General features: G+C 36.1%; 1 protein-coding gene across 5 annotated transcripts in view; it reads left to right on the forward strand.

Moving 5' to 3' along the window:
* Positions 1–20,377, forward strand: part of UBR1 (ubiquitin protein ligase E3 component n-recognin 1) — a 134,995-nt gene that overhangs the window by 46,350 nt on the left and 68,268 nt on the right. For all 5 annotated transcript variants that reach the window (XM_036444518.2, XM_036444507.2, XM_036444529.2 and 2 more), the window contains 10 exons: positions 2,333–2,432; positions 3,194–3,322; positions 5,477–5,657; positions 8,058–8,119; positions 8,625–8,735; positions 9,444–9,509; positions 9,760–9,861; positions 12,990–13,053; positions 16,138–16,262; positions 18,344–18,396. In XM_036444518.2, coding sequence (XP_036300411.1) covers positions 2,333–2,432; positions 3,194–3,322; positions 5,477–5,657; positions 8,058–8,119; positions 8,625–8,735; positions 9,444–9,509; positions 9,760–9,861; positions 12,990–13,053; positions 16,138–16,262; positions 18,344–18,396 — 993 coding nt within the window. The remainder of the gene's footprint in view (positions 1–2,332; positions 2,433–3,193; positions 3,323–5,476; positions 5,658–8,057; positions 8,120–8,624; positions 8,736–9,443; positions 9,510–9,759; positions 9,862–12,989; positions 13,054–16,137; positions 16,263–18,343; positions 18,397–20,377) is intronic.

Consider the following 20,377-nt stretch of genomic DNA (forward strand, 5'->3'; position numbering starts at 1 on the left):
CCCCTTCCGATTACCATTTGTTTCATTCTTTGCAAAACTTTCTTCTTGGAAAAAAATTTAATAATGAAGAATGCCTCAAAAATGCATTGACCGAATTTTTTGCATCAAAATCACAAGAACTTTACAACAGAGGGATTAAAATGCTTCCTGAGCATTGGGCACAAGTAGTAGAAAACAACGGCAACTATATTGTTGATTAAATTTTGTTGTATTGTTTAAATAAATTCGATTTAAAAAAGTATTAGAAAACGACATTAATTATTACTAGACCTAATACTTTAACCCTGGGATGGAGAACTTTGTTTTACCAAGGGCCATTTGAATATTTATAACATAATTCAAGGGCCATACAAATTTATTCGCTTAAAAATTAGTCTGCTACATTTGGTCAGATATTTAATTAACTCACCTCTAATGCCTTGGCAGGGCCAGACCACATGATTTTGAGGGCCTTATAATAATGGTCCATGGGCCAGACATTCCTCACTTGTTCCTGCAATTTGTTCCTGTTTCTAAAAAGGATAGTAGACTCTCAAACCAAATCACCCCCTTACTCTCCCATCCTTCCCTTGCTTTTCTTCTTCTCCTTCCACTGCTTTTGCCACCTATTTTATCTTCAGACTCCTTTTCCTTTCCTTCATTATTCTTTTCTCTCTTCTTATCCCTCACATCTTCTCTACTTGCTAGGTTGCTAAGCATGAACTATGCCAGGTTATTAAAAACTGGAAATATAAATTCTCTGGAACAGTGCTCAAATTTTAATATGAATACAAATCAGTTGGGGAGCTTGTTAAAATGCAGAGTTTTGTTCACTAGGTCTGACTAGAGCCTAAGAGTCTGCATTTCTAAAGAATACCCAGATAATGCTGTTGGTTTGTATACCATACTTTTAGAAAACAAGCAAACTTTTATGTCATTTGTTCACTGTGAGATCGTAAACTTTAGTCTTTTTTACCTTTACAGTTGGCGGCAGGGGGGGGGTGTGTGTGTGTGTGTGTCTGTAATGCTCTCAACAATAAAGATTTTTTTTAAAGATTTAGAGTTCTGGCCAGTTTTTCTCAATGGTTAGAGCGTTGGCCCATCCACCAAACGGTTGTGGGTTCAATTCCCAGTCCTGGTTGGAGCGCAAGCAGGAGGCAACCAATTGATGTGTCTCCCCCGCTCCTCCCCCCCTGCCTTCTACTGTCTCTAAAAATTCAGTGGAAAAAATATCCTCACTCCTCCAGTGAGCTTTTGAGAGGAAGGAAGGAAGGAAGGAAGATTTAGAAAGATTATTAGTGTATGATTATATTTTAAACATATTAATAGATATATAAAGAGAAAATTAAACTACAATTCTTAGTATCTTTACAAAGTAAAAAAATATTTTTCCTATCTTTGTTGCCTTTGTCTCCTATGTTCCTACTTTACTTCCTTTGTATTTTATCTTGTTTTTGTTTTGAGTGCTTCACATTGTATTGCAGTGTCCACTATCCATATCTATTTTCCCCAGTACACTAAGGACCTCAAGGACAGGGTGTCTTGTTCATGTTTATGTTCCCAATGTGTGATATTTAACAGGAATTTATTTGGATTGACTGAGTGCAAAATAATTTTTATAATTGCTAGATTCCTTCCTGAGAAGTCATTTCCCAATTAACATTCTTTTCATTGGATATGAAACCAGTTCCAAATATCCTGACTCCTCCATCCCCAACTGTAGTGTATTTATTGTCTGAAATCAGGTCGTAGGAATAAATAGATTTGGAGAGCCAGTGCAATATTCACAGATCTCTAGTCATTACACACTCAGCAGCAACAACAAAGTTGTTAAATCCTCTTAGACCAAACTACTACATGTGTTGTGAATTTTCTGTAATTCTCATGACTGTCTTTTGCAAGGAAGGGGAAAGTGGGTAATTTTAGTACAATAAGTATTTTATAGTTTACAAAATATTCTGAAATTATTTGTCTGCACAATCAGCATGTATTCTACTCATGCAGTTTTGACATGCATTTTGAAACTGAAGGCGATTTTTACTTGCCTTTTGGGTGAAGGGTATAAACAATTGTAAAAAATCTGTACTGTAGTTATCCAACTGTGATAGGCTAAGTTGCTTCTGAGTTCATTTAATCAGAACTAACTTTTGAGTGGAGAGTCAGGCTTAGCTTTGACATCTGTCTCTTCTGGAGCATTCACATTTTGCTGGGATAATTCTAGCTCTGCCCAGAGCTTTTAATTGTAAGAAATTATAATACATAATTTTGATGAATCAACATTATTTATAACCCTGAGTACCTTAAACTATCTCAAAATATGAAAGTGAAATATTTCTTTGTCTCAATATTATAGGTATATCCTAATCAGCAAGCCCACCGTATGGACAGAAAGATTAAAAATGCAGTTCCTTGAAGGTTTTCGATCTTTTTTGAAGATTCTTACCTGTATGCAGGTATGGTACAGTTCTGCACACCAGTAAGATAAATTTATTTTTAAAATTTTAACCTGAGTCTTTAATATTTTTTAGCAAATTTTGTTTTTTTATTTCAGGAAGAATATATCTAGCAAACTAGAAATAAAATTCAAACACTGCCTCACTGATCCTGCTTTATGTGATACTGTAGTTAGCACTGTACATGCATTATCTCTTTGAACCTCATAGCAATCTTATGAGGTAGTTATTATTATTATTATCTCTCTTTTTACAGATAAGGGAATTGAAGCTTAGAAATAAGTGACTGAGCTGAGATTTGAATCTATTTATTCTGACCTACCCTGTTTCCCCGAAAATTAGACTGTCTTATTAATTTTTGCTCCCAAAGATGCGCTAGGTCTTATTTTCAGGGGATGTCTTATTTTTCCATGAAGAAGAATATGGTACACATTTATTGTTAAATGAAAATAAAGGAAATTTATTACCTGTATACGGTACGGTAGTATGGTAGTTGTCAACACAAACCAGACAAACTGTGAGCCCTACAGTATCATGAATTTACTCATTTATTCATGACAATCATGTCATCATCTTCTGTAACATCATCATAACAATCCAATTCCTGAATTTCCTGGTGAATTTCTTGTGACTCCATTTCTTTCAGAATCGGTGGACCAAATCTCTCATGTTTAGCCTAGGGGGGGCCTTATTTTCGGAGGATGTCTTATTTTTGGGGAAACATGGTATATATATATATGTTAATCACTTTTTTCTTGCAGGGAATGGAAGAAATTAGAAGACAGATTGGACAACATATAGAAGTGGATCCTGACTGGGAGGCTGCCATTGCCATACAGATGCAATTGAAGAATATTTTACTCATGTTCCAAGAGTGGTGTGCTTGTGATGTAAGTAAAATTGTTATTGTTAGTAGGAGCAGTGTCTTTTTAAGTGCTCTAGTGCAGTGTTTTTCAACCTTTTTTGGGCAAAGGCACACTTGTTTCATGAAAAAAATCACGAGGCACACCACCATTAGAAAATGTTAAAAAATTTAACTCTGTGCCTATATTGACTGTATATAAAGTAATTCTCTTGAATAGGAATCAAATAAACACAAAGAAAGTATTTTATAATTACTTTATTATGAAATATTAAGTAAACAAAATAGTGAAAAATTATAAAATTCTTGTCTTGTCTGCACCTACGGCACACCAGGCAACATCTGTGCCGCGGAACAGCAGTTGAAAAACGCGGCTCTAGTGGTTATTATAGTTTAGCTTTATATTTGCAACTTCATTGATGTAAAGTTTACTTAAGTTGCAACTTCCCCCCTCTTTGCCTGGTCATCCCTAACTGCCCTTCCCTGCAGGCTTGATCGCCCCCAACTGTCCTCCCTTGCAGTCCTGGTCCTTCCCAGTTGCCCTCCCCTGCTGGCCATCTTGTGGTGGCCATCTTGAATTCACATGGGGGCAGCCATCTTGTTTGTTGGAGTAATGGTCAATCTGCATATTACTCTTTTATTAGATAAGATAGAGGCCTGGTGCATGGGTGGGGACCAGCTGGTTTGCCTTGAAGGGTGTCCTGGATCAGGGTGGAGGTTTCCTTGGGGTGTGGGGCGGCCTAGGCGAGGGGCCTGTGGTGGTTTGCAAGCTGGCCACAGCCCCCGGCGACCCAAGCGGAGGCCCTGGTATCTGGGATTTATTTATCTTCTATAATTAAAACTTTATAGCCTTAAGCTGAGGCCAGGGTAGGCCAAGGCTGGAAAAGCTTGGCTTCCCCTATCGCCGACGGCAACTTAAGCCTCCTGCTCTCTCTAGATTTGTGGCTGCTGCCATTTTTGTTGGGATTTATTTATCTTCTATAATTGGAACTTTGTAGCCTTGAGAGGAGTCCAGGGCCTGCCAGCGCGGGCAGAAAGCTTGGCTGCCTCCATCACCAGGGAAATCCAAGCCTCCTGCTCGCTCTGTGGCTGGCTGTCATCTTGGATTGGCTGTGGGCATGGCTTGTTGGTGTAGCAGGCTGATGGTTAATTTGCATATTACTCTTTTATTAGATAGGATAGTATTCCTCTTTTAAGATAAAATCAGTTTGAGAAACAATGTCTTAAAAAGTGACCTTTTGGGCAGGTGCAAGAAGCAACCAATCAATGTGTCTCTCACATCAATGTTTCTCTCTCTGTCTCTTTCCCTCCCTCCCTTCCACTCAAAAAAATCAATGGAAAAATATAGTCTGTTAAGGATTAGCGACAACAAAAAAGTGACCTTTGACTTCTCTCTTTCCATACTCATCCTAATTTAAATTTCCCTTATCCTAAATTTATTTTATAATCCTAACATTTCTTTTGGGTTCATTCTTTTTGCCCTGACTACTTCCACGCTAATTGAGACCCTTATCCCCTTACACTTAGACTTTGTAGTAATCTTCCTACTGGTTTCATTGGTTCTTAACATTACTCTTGCATCCTCATGGGGGCAGCCATCTTTGGGGGCACCCATTAATTCTTAAAGCAGTGTGTTGTGTATATTATTATACCTCAGATACCATCAATGTGTTCACATGCCAATACTGAGGCATATTTACACTTTAATTGCTCAATAATTCCATCCACCAAACCTTGGATTTTTCTAGTTTTTATTTCTCTCTATTGCCTGAACAGGAGGTGTATTCTTCGTTATTTCTCTTTGTTTATTTTGTATCTTTGATTACAATGCCATAATTTTCTCATCTTTTCTCCATATTTATATTCTGCTTATTCTTTAGATCCCACTCAAAAATTGCTTTCACAATATGTTTTCCCAGTTGTTTATGATGCTTCCCCCCCTCTTAGTGGAATAGTTTCTATCATTTACATGGTACTTCCTAGTACAATTTTTCACATTGATTGTGTGTGCATGTGCACGGGCATGTGCCTCTCTCTGTCTTATATTTCCTACTGGTTTACGGATCCTGTGGAGGTAGCCCTAGTAATACATAGAATAATTTTGTGCTTGTACTTATCAACTATTTATTGAATAATGTGGCAAAGTAGGTAATTTGTCAATTTATTTGCATTTTTCTTCTAGGAAGAACTCCTACTAGTGGCTTATAAAGAATGTCACAAAGCTGTGATGAGGTGTAGTACAAGTTTTATGTCTAGTAGCAAGACAGTAGTGCAATTATGTGGTCACACTTTGGAAACTAAGTCCTACAGAGTATCTGAAGATCTCGTAAGCATACATCTTCCACTCTCTAGGACTCTTGCTGGTGAGTGTTAGTTTGTTTTTTGCTTTGTTTCTATCAGCTTTGTTTCCTAGGTATTCAGAGTACTAAAATCATACCTATTTTTGTTCTATGCTAAGTATGTATAGGCATACTCAGATCAGATTCTGCAATTAAGATCTGTCACTGTCCTTCAAAGAGCTGTCACTAAACATCTAAAGATGCTTGTTTTCCTAGGCCTTTTATAATTTTGGTCAACTAATGGATCTTACAGTACACACTTAAAGACTAACTTGATAACTCATCTCCCACCCAAATCTCAATATAGTAAAATCTTGTTGCTGGTTTTTAATCTCTCTTCTGCCAAATTGTACAAGTGTTGTTGGTATCACTGTTTCTTTCACTACCAAAAGAAAGATCATAGATTTCCTTTATTCATTCTTTAATTTGCATTTCCATGTAAACTATCTCTGTCAGGGTTGTTGTTGTTGTTTTAAACAACTTTATAACTGTAGTAAAATATACATAACATAAAATTTACCATTTTAAGTGTTTAGTTCTGTGGCATTAAGTACATTGTTTTAGGCAGCATCACCAATATCTATCTCCAGAATACTTTTCATCTTCCCAAACTCAAATTCTGTACCCATTCAACATGCATTTCCTGGCAGCCACTATTTTACTTTCTGTCTTTTTAACTTTATTATTATAGGTACTTCATGTGGGTGTAATCATACACATCTTCTTTTATAATTGATTTATTCCACTTAGCATAATATCCTCAAAGTTTATCAGTGTGGTAGCATGTATCAGAATTTTCTTTCTTTCTGAAGTTGAGTAATATTCTGTAATATGTATATGCCACATTTTGTATATCTATTTATCTATCAATGGATGTTTCGTTGTTTCCACCTTTTGGTTATTGTGAATAATGTTGGTATGAACATGAGTGTACAAATATCTGTTTGAGTCCTATTTTCAATTCTTTGGGATATATACCTATAAGTAGAATTGTTGGATTTTAAGGTAATTCTCCTCTTTAATTTTTATTGAGGAACTGTCATACTGTTTTTCATGGCAGCTCCAACATTTTATATTCCTACTAGAGGCCCGATACATGAAATTCATATACTTGGGGTGGGGCGGGGTTGCCCCTCAGCCTGGCCTGCGCCCTCTTGCAGTCTGGGAGCCCTCGGGGAGCCTGGCTTAAGGCTCCTGTGTTGAGTGTGTGCCCCTGTTGGTTGGTGCACATAATAGCAACCAGTCGTTCCACGTTCAGTCTATTTGCATATTGCCCTTTTATTATATAGAATTATTATACCGGATGAGCAGTGCACAAAGATTCCAGCTTCTCCACATCCTCATGAACACTTATTTTCTTTTTGTTTTTTTAATAGCCATTCTAGTGAGTGTGAAATGATATCTCATTGTGGCTTTGATTTGCATTTCTTTAGTGATTTGTAATATTGAGTATCTTTTTCTATGCTTATTGGCCATGTGTATATCTTTGAAGAAATGTCTATTCAAGTCCTTGGTCTATTTTTTTTTTTATATGTTTTTATTGATTTCAGAAAGCGGAAGGGAGAGGGAGAGAGAGACAAAAACATCAGTGATATGAGAGAATCATTGATCGGCTGCCTCCTGAACACCCCCTACTGGGGATCGAGCCCACAAACCAGGCATGTGCCCCAACCTGGAGTCCAACTGTGACCTCCTGGTTCATAGGTCGATGCCCAAACACTGAACCACACCAGCTGGGCATTAAATGGATCTTTTGTTGTTGAGTTGTTGCAGTTCTTAATATATTCTGTATGTTAACTGCTTATTAGATGCATGAGTTGCAAATATTTTCTCCCATTCTCTGGGTTGCCTTTTCATTGTGTTAATAGTGTCCTCTGATGCACAAAAGGCCTTAATTTTGATATAGTCTATAATTTATTTTTCCTTTGGTTGCCTGTGCTTTCGATGTCATAGTTAAAAAATTATTACTGAATCCAATGTCTTGGAGCCTTTTTATCTATGTTTTCTTCTAAGAGTTTTATAATTTTAACTCCTGAGTTTAGATTGTTGATTCACTTTTAGTTATTTTTGATATGTTGTATAATGAACATGTCATTTTATGTCACTTCTATTTTTATAAAAAAAAGACTTAGATCTTAGTTGTTTCTTTTGATGCTTGGTTAATTGAAAAATAAGCATGTCTTTATAAGCAACATATTTTTATATAATGTATAAGCATACCTTGCACAGTATAGGAACTTAGATATATTAGTAATACTTTTAAAATTAGAAATCAAAAGTTTATATTTTGAGGTGTCGTTTTTAAACTCAGTAAATGGTATTTTTAAATTTCACAGATTTCCAAATTTGATGAGTTGATTAAGAATCAAATTTAATTGGATTTATTGCTTTTTAATTTTTCTCCTTTTATTCTTTAACCATTAGGTCTCCATGTGCGTTTAAGCAGATTGGGCGGTATTGCAAGACTGCATGAATTTGTGCCTTTTGTAAGTACCTATATTGAGTGTTAACTTGCTTAGATCCTAGTTTTTTTAAAATATATTTTATTGATTTTTTTTTTACAGAGAGGAAGAGAGAGGGATAGAGAGTTAGAAATATCAATGAGAGAGAATCATTGATCAGCTGCCTCCTGCAGCCCGCCACTGGGGATGTGCCCACAACCAAGGTACATGCTCTTGACCGGAATCGAACTCTGGGACCTTTCAGTCTGCAAGCCAGAGCTCTTTCACTGAGCCAAAGCCTATTTTAAATAGTACTTCTTGGTTGATGAATGGGAAGAAAAATAATATTTTGAAACCCACATGAATAATTCCCATTTAGTAACTTTAAATCTATATGTAGTACATTGAAATCTGAATCATAGGGATTTAGTTATCTAGTTCAAGCCCTTTTATTTTACCGATAAGAATACAGAAGAATATATACTGCCATAACTGGGAGACACATCCAAGCCTTCTGAGAAATAATGAAATTGACCTCACTCTGTTTCAGGAGGACTTTCAAGTGGAGGCACTAGTAGAATTTCCTTTGCGTTGTCTGGTATTAGTTGCCCAGGTTGTTGCTGAGATGTGGCGAAGAAATGGGCTCTCCCTCATTAGCCAGGTATGGTAAGGCCAATTATTCATATTTGTGAATGTGCTCATTTTCTGATTAAAAACCAAACACACATCAGTTTACCTTGTGTGCCTGGACTTTGCTGAGTATTTGCTTTCTGTTTTCTTGTATAAAGTAAAAAATGAAAGTTTTAGTGACCATGTAGACATTTCTACTTTTATCCTATTGAGTGGCTAGATCAGTTAACAGCCAGTAGTACCACCAGAAACATGCCCATTAACATAGGTGTTTTCTAAATCACCTTGCTTGGGGACCAGTAGCCTTCCTACCACCTGTCATTGAAGGCCACCTTATAATTTTTCCTTCTGCTTTAGAGCAAATAAAGAGAAGTGCCATTTACTAAAAGGTGGGGAAACAGAAATTGTAAATATATCACACTAGCGATAAAAATGGTGTTATGATTGATTATATTGGTTTATTTTTATTGAAGTGGGTATTAAATTTTTTTTACTGCACATGTCAAGAGTACTAATTAATATAAAGCATTTTTAAACTCTGAAATATTTTCATACCACATTTTCTTGCCTTATCCTCACAAATCCCTTAAAATGTTTTGTATATTTATAGTTTATGTTTTGCCACTAAGGAGTTCTTGGAGTTCCTAGTTTAGAGAAAGTTTTAAGAATAGTTTTTGTTGAAAATTTTGTTTGAGATAAACTAATTCTTGTAGCTTCTATTCTACTTTTTATTTTATAGGTTTTTTATTACCAGGATGTTAAGTGCAGAGAAGAAATGTATGATAAAGATATCATCATGCTTCAGGTACCTATTAAATTACTTCTGGTATTTATGTCTTAACCTTCCTTTTTAGATTCCTTATAATAAGAGAAGATATTGTAATTATTTTTAAGTTAAATTTTTATCACTTTTAAAATATGACATCATAGAAGTAGAAGGGACTACTACATTTTCTTCTGCAGATTTACTTTATAATTTTTCTGACAGTACTATTGGAGGCAAAATGTTTCTGATTTAATACATATGAACTGTGATGCTCTGTGTCTTTTCACAGATTGGTGCATCTTTAATGGATCCCAACAAGTTCTTATTACTGATACTTCAGAGATATGAACTTGCTGATGCTTTTAACAAGACCATATCTACAAATGACCAGGTAAGCAACACAAACTGAGATGTGAAATAATTCCAAATAAAATGTTATTGTTGCCCTAACCGCAACCGGTTTGGCTCAGTGGATAGAGTGTCAGCCTGCGGACTGAAGGTTCCCAGGTTCGATTCCAGTCAAGGGCATGTACTTTGGTTGCAGGCACATCCCCAGTAGGGGGTGTACAAGAAGGCAGCTGATTGGTGTTTCTCTCTTATCAATGTTTCTCTCTATTTCTCTCCCTTCCTTTCTGTAAAAAATCATTAAAAATATTTTTAAGTGTTATTGTCAATTATTTTAATAATATTTAAAATTGTTATTTTTATCTGTATCTGCAAAAATCACATGACTGGAATTTAACCCGGGACCCTTTGGTCCGCAGGCTGATGCTCTATCCACTGAGCCAAATCAGCTAGGGCTTAAGATAAATTACTTGCATTAGATTTACTGGAAAAAGCAGTGTGCTGCTTTTTTTTTTTTTAACTGTGCTGGCCATTTTTGGCTAAGTGGATAGACCATCGGCCTGTGGACTGAAGGGTCTCAGGTTTGATTTCAGTCAAGGGCACATGCCCAGGTTGCAGGCTCAATCTCCAATGTGGTGTGTGCAAGAGGTAGTCAATCAAAGGTTCTCTATCATCATTGATGTTTCTCTCTCTCCCCCTATCTCTTCCTCTCTGAAATCAATAAAAATATATTTTTAATTTTATTAATTTTAGAAAAAGAAGAAGAGAAAAAGTGAAAGAGAGAGCGCAACAGACATCTGTTTGTTGTTCCACTTATTTATGCATTCATTGGTTGATTCTTTTTTTTTTTTCCTAAATATATTTTTATTGATTTCAGAGAGAGGAAGGGAGAGGGAGAGAGAGAGAACCATCAATTTTGAGAGAAAATCATTGATTGGCCCTCCTTCTCCACACTCCTTACTGGGGATCAAGCCTGCAACCTGGGCTTTTTAACTAAAAAAAATCCAACCGCCATCTCCTGGTTCATGGGTCAACACCCAACCACTGTGCCACACTGGCCGGGCGATTGGTTGATTCTTATATGTGCCCTGACTGTAGATCAAAACCATACGTTGGCATATTGGGAGGATGCTGTAACTAGCTGAGCTACCCGGTCAGGGCTAGTGTGTGCTTTTTCTTAAGATTCTTCATTTATTTTGTCAAATTGCTTTCAGGAAAGTTACTTTGATTTAGGATTTCTCTAGTGGTACATACATTTGTAGTGGCATTTAAATAAAATTTTGGCCTTTCTAAATAGTATTTATTGAAGCATATATTTAGATGATCTAAATTACCTTTTAACACCACACTGCACATAATTTGGCACTCACCAAAAACAAGCTGCCAAACAACCTCAAAATGTGAGCTGCCTTTGAAAATGAAAAACAGTAACAATAATGAAAAAAAAAAAAAGAGAAAACCTATGTGTGATGAATAAATAGGAATTTCAAAAATGATACCACAAAATAGCATACTTAAATTTCATATAAATTAAGCTAAAATTGATGAAATAGTAATTGGTTCCTTTTTAACAATAACTCCAATACTTTGAGCCCAGAGGCCAAATTGAGTATAAGTAGGAACATACCTTAAACAGAAAATAAATTTCTACAATTTTTGTTGATGAAATTAAAAATACCTTATATAATGAAAGGCTAATATGCAAATTGACTGAACAGTGGAATGCTCACTGACCACCCAGTGGCAGACACTCAATGGAGGAGCTGCCCCCTGGTGGTTAGTGCGCTCCCACAAGGGAAGCATCATTCAGCCAGAAGCCAGGCTCATGGCTGCCAAGCGCAGCAGTGGTGGCAGCAGCGCTAAGGATGTTCAGCTGTATAAGCCATCAGTCAGACATTGCCCTTGGATGCTCAGACTGCAAGAGGGTGTAGGCTGGGCTGAGAGACTGCTCCTCTCCGAGTACACGAATTTAATGCTCTGGGCCTCTATAATAATAATTGAGTTTTGTAGTTTAAGTCTACTAAGGAAAATAATGCATTTTGTTGTTACATCATGTTACTTAATTGAGGCTCAACACTCTTGTTCCTTTATCATACAGTTGATTGCCCACGTTTTTGGTTTGTTTGTTTGTTTGTTTTTGTAAAAATCATTCCTAGCTGCTTGGGCCATAGAAAAATAGGCTTTGGGCTGGATTTTGCCCACTGGCTATAGGTTGCTCATCACTTGGTTAGATGCTTGGGAGAAGACCAGCAAATCACTCTCCACAAAAGAGCAAATGACAGATAACCAGTAATATCTCTTGGTTACCATTTTGCATAAGTTATTACTTGATCCTTTTACTGGGACAGATAGCACTGGTATTTTTAATTTTGTTGATCTTATAGATGAAAGGTTGTGTTTCATTTTCATTTGTAGTTTTTGAATTATCAGTGAAGTGATCATGTTTTCATACTTATTGGCTTTTATCCCCTTTTGTAGTAAATTATCTGTTCCTGTCCTTTGCCCTTTTTCTTTTTTCTTTTTTTAAGTTCCTTATTTAATAAGGATATTATTTATGTATTTATTGTGTTTGTTACATTTTTCACAGTTTATAATTTGTCTCATAGAGTTTTCTTACATCTACATTGTTTTAATATTTGATAACAACTTATAAAGTAGTTCTTGACTACTTTGAATTTATAAATCACATTATTTTATTCTTTCAGATTAGAAGTCACTTGCAAAGGGCCATGTATAGGATATAAAATACAAAGCTAATTTTTAGTCATAGTTTCCAGTAATGCTTAATGAGAACTGTGTTATGGAAAAGTACTCACACCATAATTGTTAGGTACCTATTTGAAGCCACTGTCTCACCAACCCAGGTAAGAAGGAAGCCTGTAGTAGAGGTAAAGTTAAAGATTAGAATTAGTTTGTTGACTTAAGGTTATGAGGGGAGTAAGTAACACAGTAATAGTATTTAGCAGTTATTATCTATTTCTTGTTACAATCCAGATACTATGAACTTTGTTGAATTTGGTGTCAAAAAGAGAATTATTAACCTCATAATTTTCTATTGCTGTGGTTAGAAGAAAACACTGGACTTAGAGGGACCATGAGTCTGATGCAGAAATATATGTTGTGAGGAGGTTTTTGGTTCTTATACAACTAATTTATTATTTTTTGATTCTATAGGATTTGATTAAACAATATAATACATTAATAGAAGAAATGCTTCAAATCCTCATCTATATTGTGGGTAAGATTAAAACATGTTTTGAAATAGCGTATGGGTTGGGTTACTTTTTAGAGAGAACATTAATAAGAGCTATAATTTACCATTTTACTCACCTCCCAAATAGCCTAGAATGTATAGTAATGTGATTAATATGTTTAGAAACCCACCTTTTAAAACACAGCTGTTACATCTTTACTTTCTAATATCTAATTTGTAATTATTTAGACTTTTTTATAGAGGTCAGGAATATTTATCATAGATAGAAATGTGGGTGAAAAATAACTATGCTGAATGCTGAAAATTTTCTATAAATATAAAATTTCATTGTAACATAGGTCTAAGTAAAATGTATTTTTATTGTGTCATTCTGTTAAATTACTTTGTGAAAATATTGGCCGCACTTACTTTTTTATGTTCTATGTTATAGACTCAGTTGATTTTACCAGCTAGGGAAAAGTCCTTAACTTCTCATTCTGGCTTTTGTTTCTTACTTTAGTGCAGCAGACTCTACTTTGTATTAATAGTTTGTGGTGATTCTAGCCAGTAGCTAAATCTGAAAACATGGGTTCATTTTATTTGTTTGTTAGAGCTACTTGTAGACTAACTGCTTTATCTCAGCAGGAAATGTAGTAAGCCTTTATTGTTAAGTGATATGTAAATCAGATACTAACTCTTCTTGTCCAGAATATTCCATTAGAAACTGATGAAAAAAATGGACAAATTAAAATGTGTAAAAGATTTTTAAATAATAATATACTTTTTAGGTTATAAAAACTTGAGGGGAATTTTTGTATTCTTGGAGTGCTTTAAAAATTCTAATACTATACTATATTTTTGCTGTTTTATATTATTACTAATTTATTATTGCTTCTATTTTGCTTTTATTATTTTTAGTCAAATCTATTGTGGGTTTTTTTCTCCTATCTGATTTGATTTTTAGTTAATACTTAGTATATTCCTATATTCATTTCAGAAATCAATATTTTTACAAAAGCATATAAAAATCTCTGATCTTATAATGAAGAAAACTATTTAAAAAAGTAGAAAGGATTCAAATTAGGAATCAAAAGACCTAGTCTTGGCCTTGCTATCAACTATCAAGAGCATGCCATTTACATTCTTTGGATCTCAAATTCATGATTTGTAAAATGAAGGTAGTCTATCTGATTTCAATGGTTCCTTTTAGAACTAAAATTTTAGGGGATACTGTTTTTGGTGAAAAAAAAATTACATGATGCTTTACAAATACAATATAAAAAGGATTAAGTCTGTTGGAAATGAATTCATTTAACAAAAATTAATTCTCTAGCTAATTTGTAGAATTCATCAATTCTGTTAGGCAAAAGGTTACTGTCTTTTTAATAACGTTCTTGTAGATATCATTGGACTTTTTACACATGTTATACTATTGAAAATCAGTGGTGACATATGGCCAGATATGGTAAACATTCTTGAGGCAATGGGAATTAGATGCTATTAACACCAATGAAGTTCTTGTTAATTTAAGCATTTTCTCTACATTTGGTAGTTTATTGAGATGCAAAATGGAAACCTGATCATGTAGGCATTTTAGCAACACCACTCATTACTGTTTTGTCATTTAATTCATAAAGACATTTTTAAGTATTTTGTTTTTCAGTTTTCACTTTGTTCTTTCATAAATAACAAAGACAAAATTATGGTAGATCTTGAAATAAAAGCTATTATTCAATGAGTAGGGACCCGATGCACAAAATTTGTGCATATTAAAAGGGAATTAATTAGAGGAAATATTTTAATATTGCTATTTGCCCTTTTTCTATAATAGAAGTGTCAGAGATGAAAGAAAATTAGTAAAATGTATATGAAAATATTCCTCCTGTCAGTGTCTGGGGTGCACCACCATGGGAACCAGAGTCAAGTCCCTACCTACCCACGTGCACCTCGAAATCACACAAGACCCTGACTCGGCCAGCCCCACCCCCATTGAGCTAGATATCCAGACCTGGCCGGCCCCACCCCCATCAAGCCCTGCTGGTTGGGGGGCACGGCCTCAGGTTGCCTGCCTGGCGCGGGCCATGCCGTGGGGCATTCCTTGAAGTCAGGGGCCATAGCCTGAGGTCTGCAGTCAAGCTCCGCCAGGTGGGGGTTGCAGCCTCAGGTCCCCCAGCCTGGCACTGGGGAGGGGTGCACAGTCTTAGGTCCCCTGGCCCCGACTGGTTAGGGGGCATGCCTTGAGATCCCTGTCAAGCCTCACTAGGCCGGAGGCACAGGCTCAGGTCCCCTGGCCTGGTGCTGGAGAAGGGGGTGTGGCCTGAAGTCCCCCAGCCTGGCACCAGGGTGGAGGGTGCAGCTTGAGATCCCCCGTCAAGGCCAGCTGGATGGGGCACGTCTGAGGTCTCCTGTCAAGCCCTGCCAGGTGGGGCTGCAGCCTCATGTCACAAGGCCCGGGGCAGGGGCATGGCCTGAGGTACCCTGGCCCAGCGCTGGGGCAGGGTCAGGGCCTAAGATATCCCGTCAAGCCCTGCCGGGGTGGGGTGGGCGGCCTTAGGTCCCCTATCAAGCCCCACCAGGCTGGGGCACAGCCTCAGGTCCCCTGCCCTGGCCTAGTGCCATGCAGCCTCAAGTTCTTGCTGATTGCTCGCTAAGGCTCGTTACGGGAACTCGGCCTCTGCCGTGGGTGCAGGCATCTTGTGTCACGGGATCCCTGCCTCTGCTGTGGGCGCAGTCATCTCTTTACAGCGTGACAGTCAATTTGTATATTCCTTCTTTATTAGATAGGATGGCCACTGCTCATTCAATGCCATCTGCCTTGCTTTCTGGATTAGAAACACATGCTAATTTAATAGAGGGGTCTTGTTTATAATGTGTGAGTATGTGCATGTATTGTATGTGTGCAAAAGAAAGAGAAGGGCTGTGTTTTTAGATCTCTTCATTTTCCTTTCTCCTCCTTTCAGCATATAGACTTTTGTTCAGTTTTAGGAACATGTCCAATAATTCTCAGTCCCTCTCTCATGGACTTAATTTAATGCAATGTTCTATCTATAAGTGCTCCTGGTGGGAAGAGATTTAAATAGAAAGCAATTAATTGTTTTACTTTTTTTTTCTTTTCATTGTTTGTATTAGGAGAGCGTTATGTACCTGGAGTGGGAAATGTGACCAAAGAAGAGGTCACAATGAGAGAAATTATTCACTTGCTTTGTATTGAACCCATGCCACACAGTGCCATTGCCAAAAATTTACCTGAGAATGTAAGACCAATTTTGTTTTTTACTTCATTTACCTCAAGATGGGATGGATAGGGTTTTTTTTCTTTTTCTCTAATTGGAAACTACTTCAAAGTTTTAGGGAAATTTGTTGAGCAAATTCTGCTAATGTAAAACTATCACCATTCATTCTTTAGTGGTATAAATTTTTAAGTCTGGGCTTTTGGGCACTAGGAAACATTTTAGAAACATTTAGGGGACATTTTAGAGCAAGAAACTCCTTGACCTTTTGTTTTCTTTAAAATAAGACTTTTTCAGAAGAAAGGTGGGGTATTAGTTGAGTCTTCTGAGAAGCGGATGTCAAGACAAAACATTTAAGATTTATTAGGAACAATGCCTAGGAGAGAAAATGGTGAGGAAGCAGGGTAAGGCTGGTGGGAAGCCATTAGACTGTGATACAAGTCTGACTCTAGATCACATGTGTCAAACACAAGGCCCGCGGGCCAAATCCGTCCCGCCAGGCCTTGCAATGTGGCCCGCACCGCGCTGTCATCACTGCACTCCGCTGCGTTTCCATCACAATGACAGTTTATGACTGTTCAGTAAACCATTCGGCCCGCGATTTAGGCTGGATTTTAGATTTTGGCCCCTTCTCTGATTGAGTTCGACACCCCTACTCTAGATGAAAGAAAGAAGGAAGGAAGGTTAGGTAGATGCATCGTAGATTACTGATAGCCTACACAATGTTTAATTTCTCCCAGAGTGGGGCCTGTATTACAATAGTATCTGTATCCCAGAGGTCTGGGATGCATTTTCATGTCTGCCATGGGTGATATTTATGTTTTTGTAAATATTGATACTTAAGTAATAGTTCTAAAGATTATGAGTCTCATATTTTTTCCCTTGAGATTTAATTATGAATTAGAATAATGATTCTTAAGAGAGAATTAGACTTATCTGTATTGTTAGGGCTTTCTAGAGAAGTAGAATAGAGATAAGTTTTGACTATTATTATAGTTACCCTTCTACCCCAATTTGTATCTTTTTATTTATGTCTTTTTCCAGTTTCACTTTTTAAAAAATTAATTTATTTTCCAATTTCAGTTGACATATAATGTTAGTTTCAGTTATACAACATAGTGAGATTAGACACTTATATACCTTACAAAGTGATCACCTGATAAGTTTAGTTCCTGTTAACTAATTCTTAAACTATAACCATTTGTCATGTCACTTATATAATTTTTCATATTCTTTCACCAATTTTATAGTTATGAATACATTTTAAAATCAACTTACATTTTCCTTAGCATCTTTCTAAGCAATAATATCAGTGAAATAGTAGGCTTGATGTTCTGGATTATTATTTTTTGAATACATATTACAATAAGTGAATAATTATTCAAAATTTAAAAATATATGTGTGCCACTTAAAGTAATTTCACATACTGCTATTACTTTGTAAAAAGAAAAAAAAATGCTTCACATCTACCTAACTTTTTACTGCTTACCTCAAGTACATTTTTTAAAAGGAGTCTTTCTTAATTTTTTTAAGACTATGGGAATCTACGATCTGAGTTTATTATCTTGACTAGGTCCTTTACCTTTAAATGACTTCATAAAAAAAAAATCCTTGTTCAAAGAAAAGTTCAGGCCAATTAGAAAAAATATATATAATTGCAGAAGCCAGAATATATTTGGACACTTACATATATGTTTTGCTGTAGATCCCAGAATACATTTGGACACTTAAATATATGTTTTGCTTTATTTTAGCAATTAGTACATTGTGGGCATATGCTTAAATGGTGTGGGTAATGAACATACTACATAAAGTTCTTTTTCTTTGAACTATTAGTTTTGTGTGTGTGTGGGTATTGTATGTGTGTGTACATGCATATGAGGGCAAACTTAGATAAAATTTCTTCCTTAAATAGTTTATACATAAGTCTTAAGAAATTGTTCCCTCCAAACAAAGTTAATTATGTTGACCTAATTTTTTATATTGGAAATTGACTTTTAACTTATTGGGTATAAAATACTTCAGGAATATTAAAACGTATTCTTCTCAGTAAGAGAAAAGTCATCATATGAAGGTAAAAATAACAAAAAATATGTTTCAACAGGAAAATAATGAAACCGGCTTAGAGAATGTTATAAACAAAGTAGCTACATTTAAGTAAGTATTTAATGTTTATACTTATTCTGAGAGTAAACAGTCTTTGGTCTGGTATTTTGGATACTTTGGAGAAGCTCTGAAATTCTTGCTTGAATTCCCAAGAATTATAATAAAGTGTTAGAAGGAAAACAAGAAGCATACAGTAGGCACTTAGTACATGTTTGTTGAAGAAATTAGTATTTTGAGCAGGTGAATGAGAAATACCCATCTGTGCGATATTAAGTGACTTAGTATGTAACAAAGAAACCTTACCCATAGTCTTTCCCATCAACTACGCCTTGACTTATTTATGGTAAACTTATTCTATACATTTTCATTTTACATATTAATTTTAGACTTATCCACCGTGTTTCCCCAAAAATAAAACATCCTCTGAAAATAAGACCTACTTACAGGTTTCCTTCTGAGTGAAACATAAGGCATCCCCCCGAAAATAAGGCCCCACTAGGCTAAACATGAGAGATTTGGTCCACTGATTCTGAAAGAAATGGGATCACAAGAAATTCACCAGCAAATTCAGTGATTGGATTGTTATGATGATGTTCCAGAAGATGATGACATGATTGTCACTGAATAAATGAGTAAATTCTTGATACTGTAGGATTCACAGTTTGTCTGGTTTGTATTGACAACTACCGTACTACCGTACTGTATACAGGTAATAAATTTTCTTTATTTTCATTTAACAATAAATGTGTACCGTATTCTTCTTCATGGAAAAATAAGACATCCCCTGAAAATAAGACCTAGCACATCTTTGGGAGCAAAGATTAATGTAAGACACTGTTTTATTTTCGGGGAAACAGGGTAGTAGGTTTATTTTTGTTTATTTTTTAAAAGAATTGTATATTTACTGATCTTGGGACAGATTCAATACATAATGCATTTTAATTTACATATTTTAATTCAATTTTGAAGTGTTTTTTCACACACACATATAAATTGGTATGCAGTAGTTGTTCTAAGGCCGTGGTCGGCAAACTGCAGCTCATGAGCCATATGCGGCTCTTTGACCCCTTGAGTGTGGCTCTTCCACAAAATACTATGGCTTGGATGAGTCTATTTTGAAGAAGTGGAGTTAGAAGAAGTTTAAGTTAAAAAAAATTTTGGCTCTCAAAAGAAATTTCAATCGTTGTACTGTTGATATTTGGCTCTGTTGACTAATGAGTTTTCTGACCACTGTCCTAAGGCAGCAATTTTCAACAAGTGTCCTGCAAGAATTTTCAAAACATGCAATATCCAACTATTTATTCAGGGACACTGACCTCTTTTCCCTCTTGTCTAATAAAAAATGACAACAGCCAAAACAACAATAGCTGTCTGGTGTAAATGAATCAAAATAATGCTATTTCTTTCGTCAGATTGGCAAAAAATATATTTTTGATGTGCTGCCAAATTTTAGCTATTATTTTATGTGTGCCATGAGCTAAAAAAGGTTGAAAATCTCTATCCTAAGGTAAAACACAGTTATCTTAAACTGTTACAAGTATTTTCACCCAAAGTTGAAAAATTGTTTATCCTAAACATGAAAATCTCTAGTATTGTAGATTTAAAACAGTATTTTATGTGTTGGCCAATATAGCTCAGTTAGTTGAGTGTCATCCCATCCCATGCACCAAAAGTGTGCTGTTTTCCTTCCCAGTCAGTGCACATACCCAGGTTGTGGATTTGAGGTGCATACAGGAGGCAACCAATTGATGTTTCTTTCTCACATCGATGTTCCTCTCTCTCCCCCTCGCCCTTCTCTCTCTAAAATCAATGAAAACATTTTAAAAACAACAGTATTTTACAATCATTTGATTCTTTGAGATTTATACTAATAAAAGCCTACGTGGTCGTCACACCCCTCACGTTGTGACACCCTCACGCCGGGAGGCTGCATGTGTAGCAGGTGTGCACACACAGGTGGGCAGGGGCTTGATGCTGCATGCGCGGAGCGTAGGTTGGGCCCTCGGCTTTGCACGGTGATGTCTGGGGATCT

This window comes from Pipistrellus kuhlii, unplaced genomic scaffold, assembly GCF_014108245.1.
Source record: "Pipistrellus kuhlii isolate mPipKuh1 unplaced genomic scaffold, mPipKuh1.p scaffold_m20_p_1, whole genome shotgun sequence".
Classification (NCBI taxonomy): Eukaryota; Metazoa; Chordata; class Mammalia; order Chiroptera; family Vespertilionidae; genus Pipistrellus; species Pipistrellus kuhlii.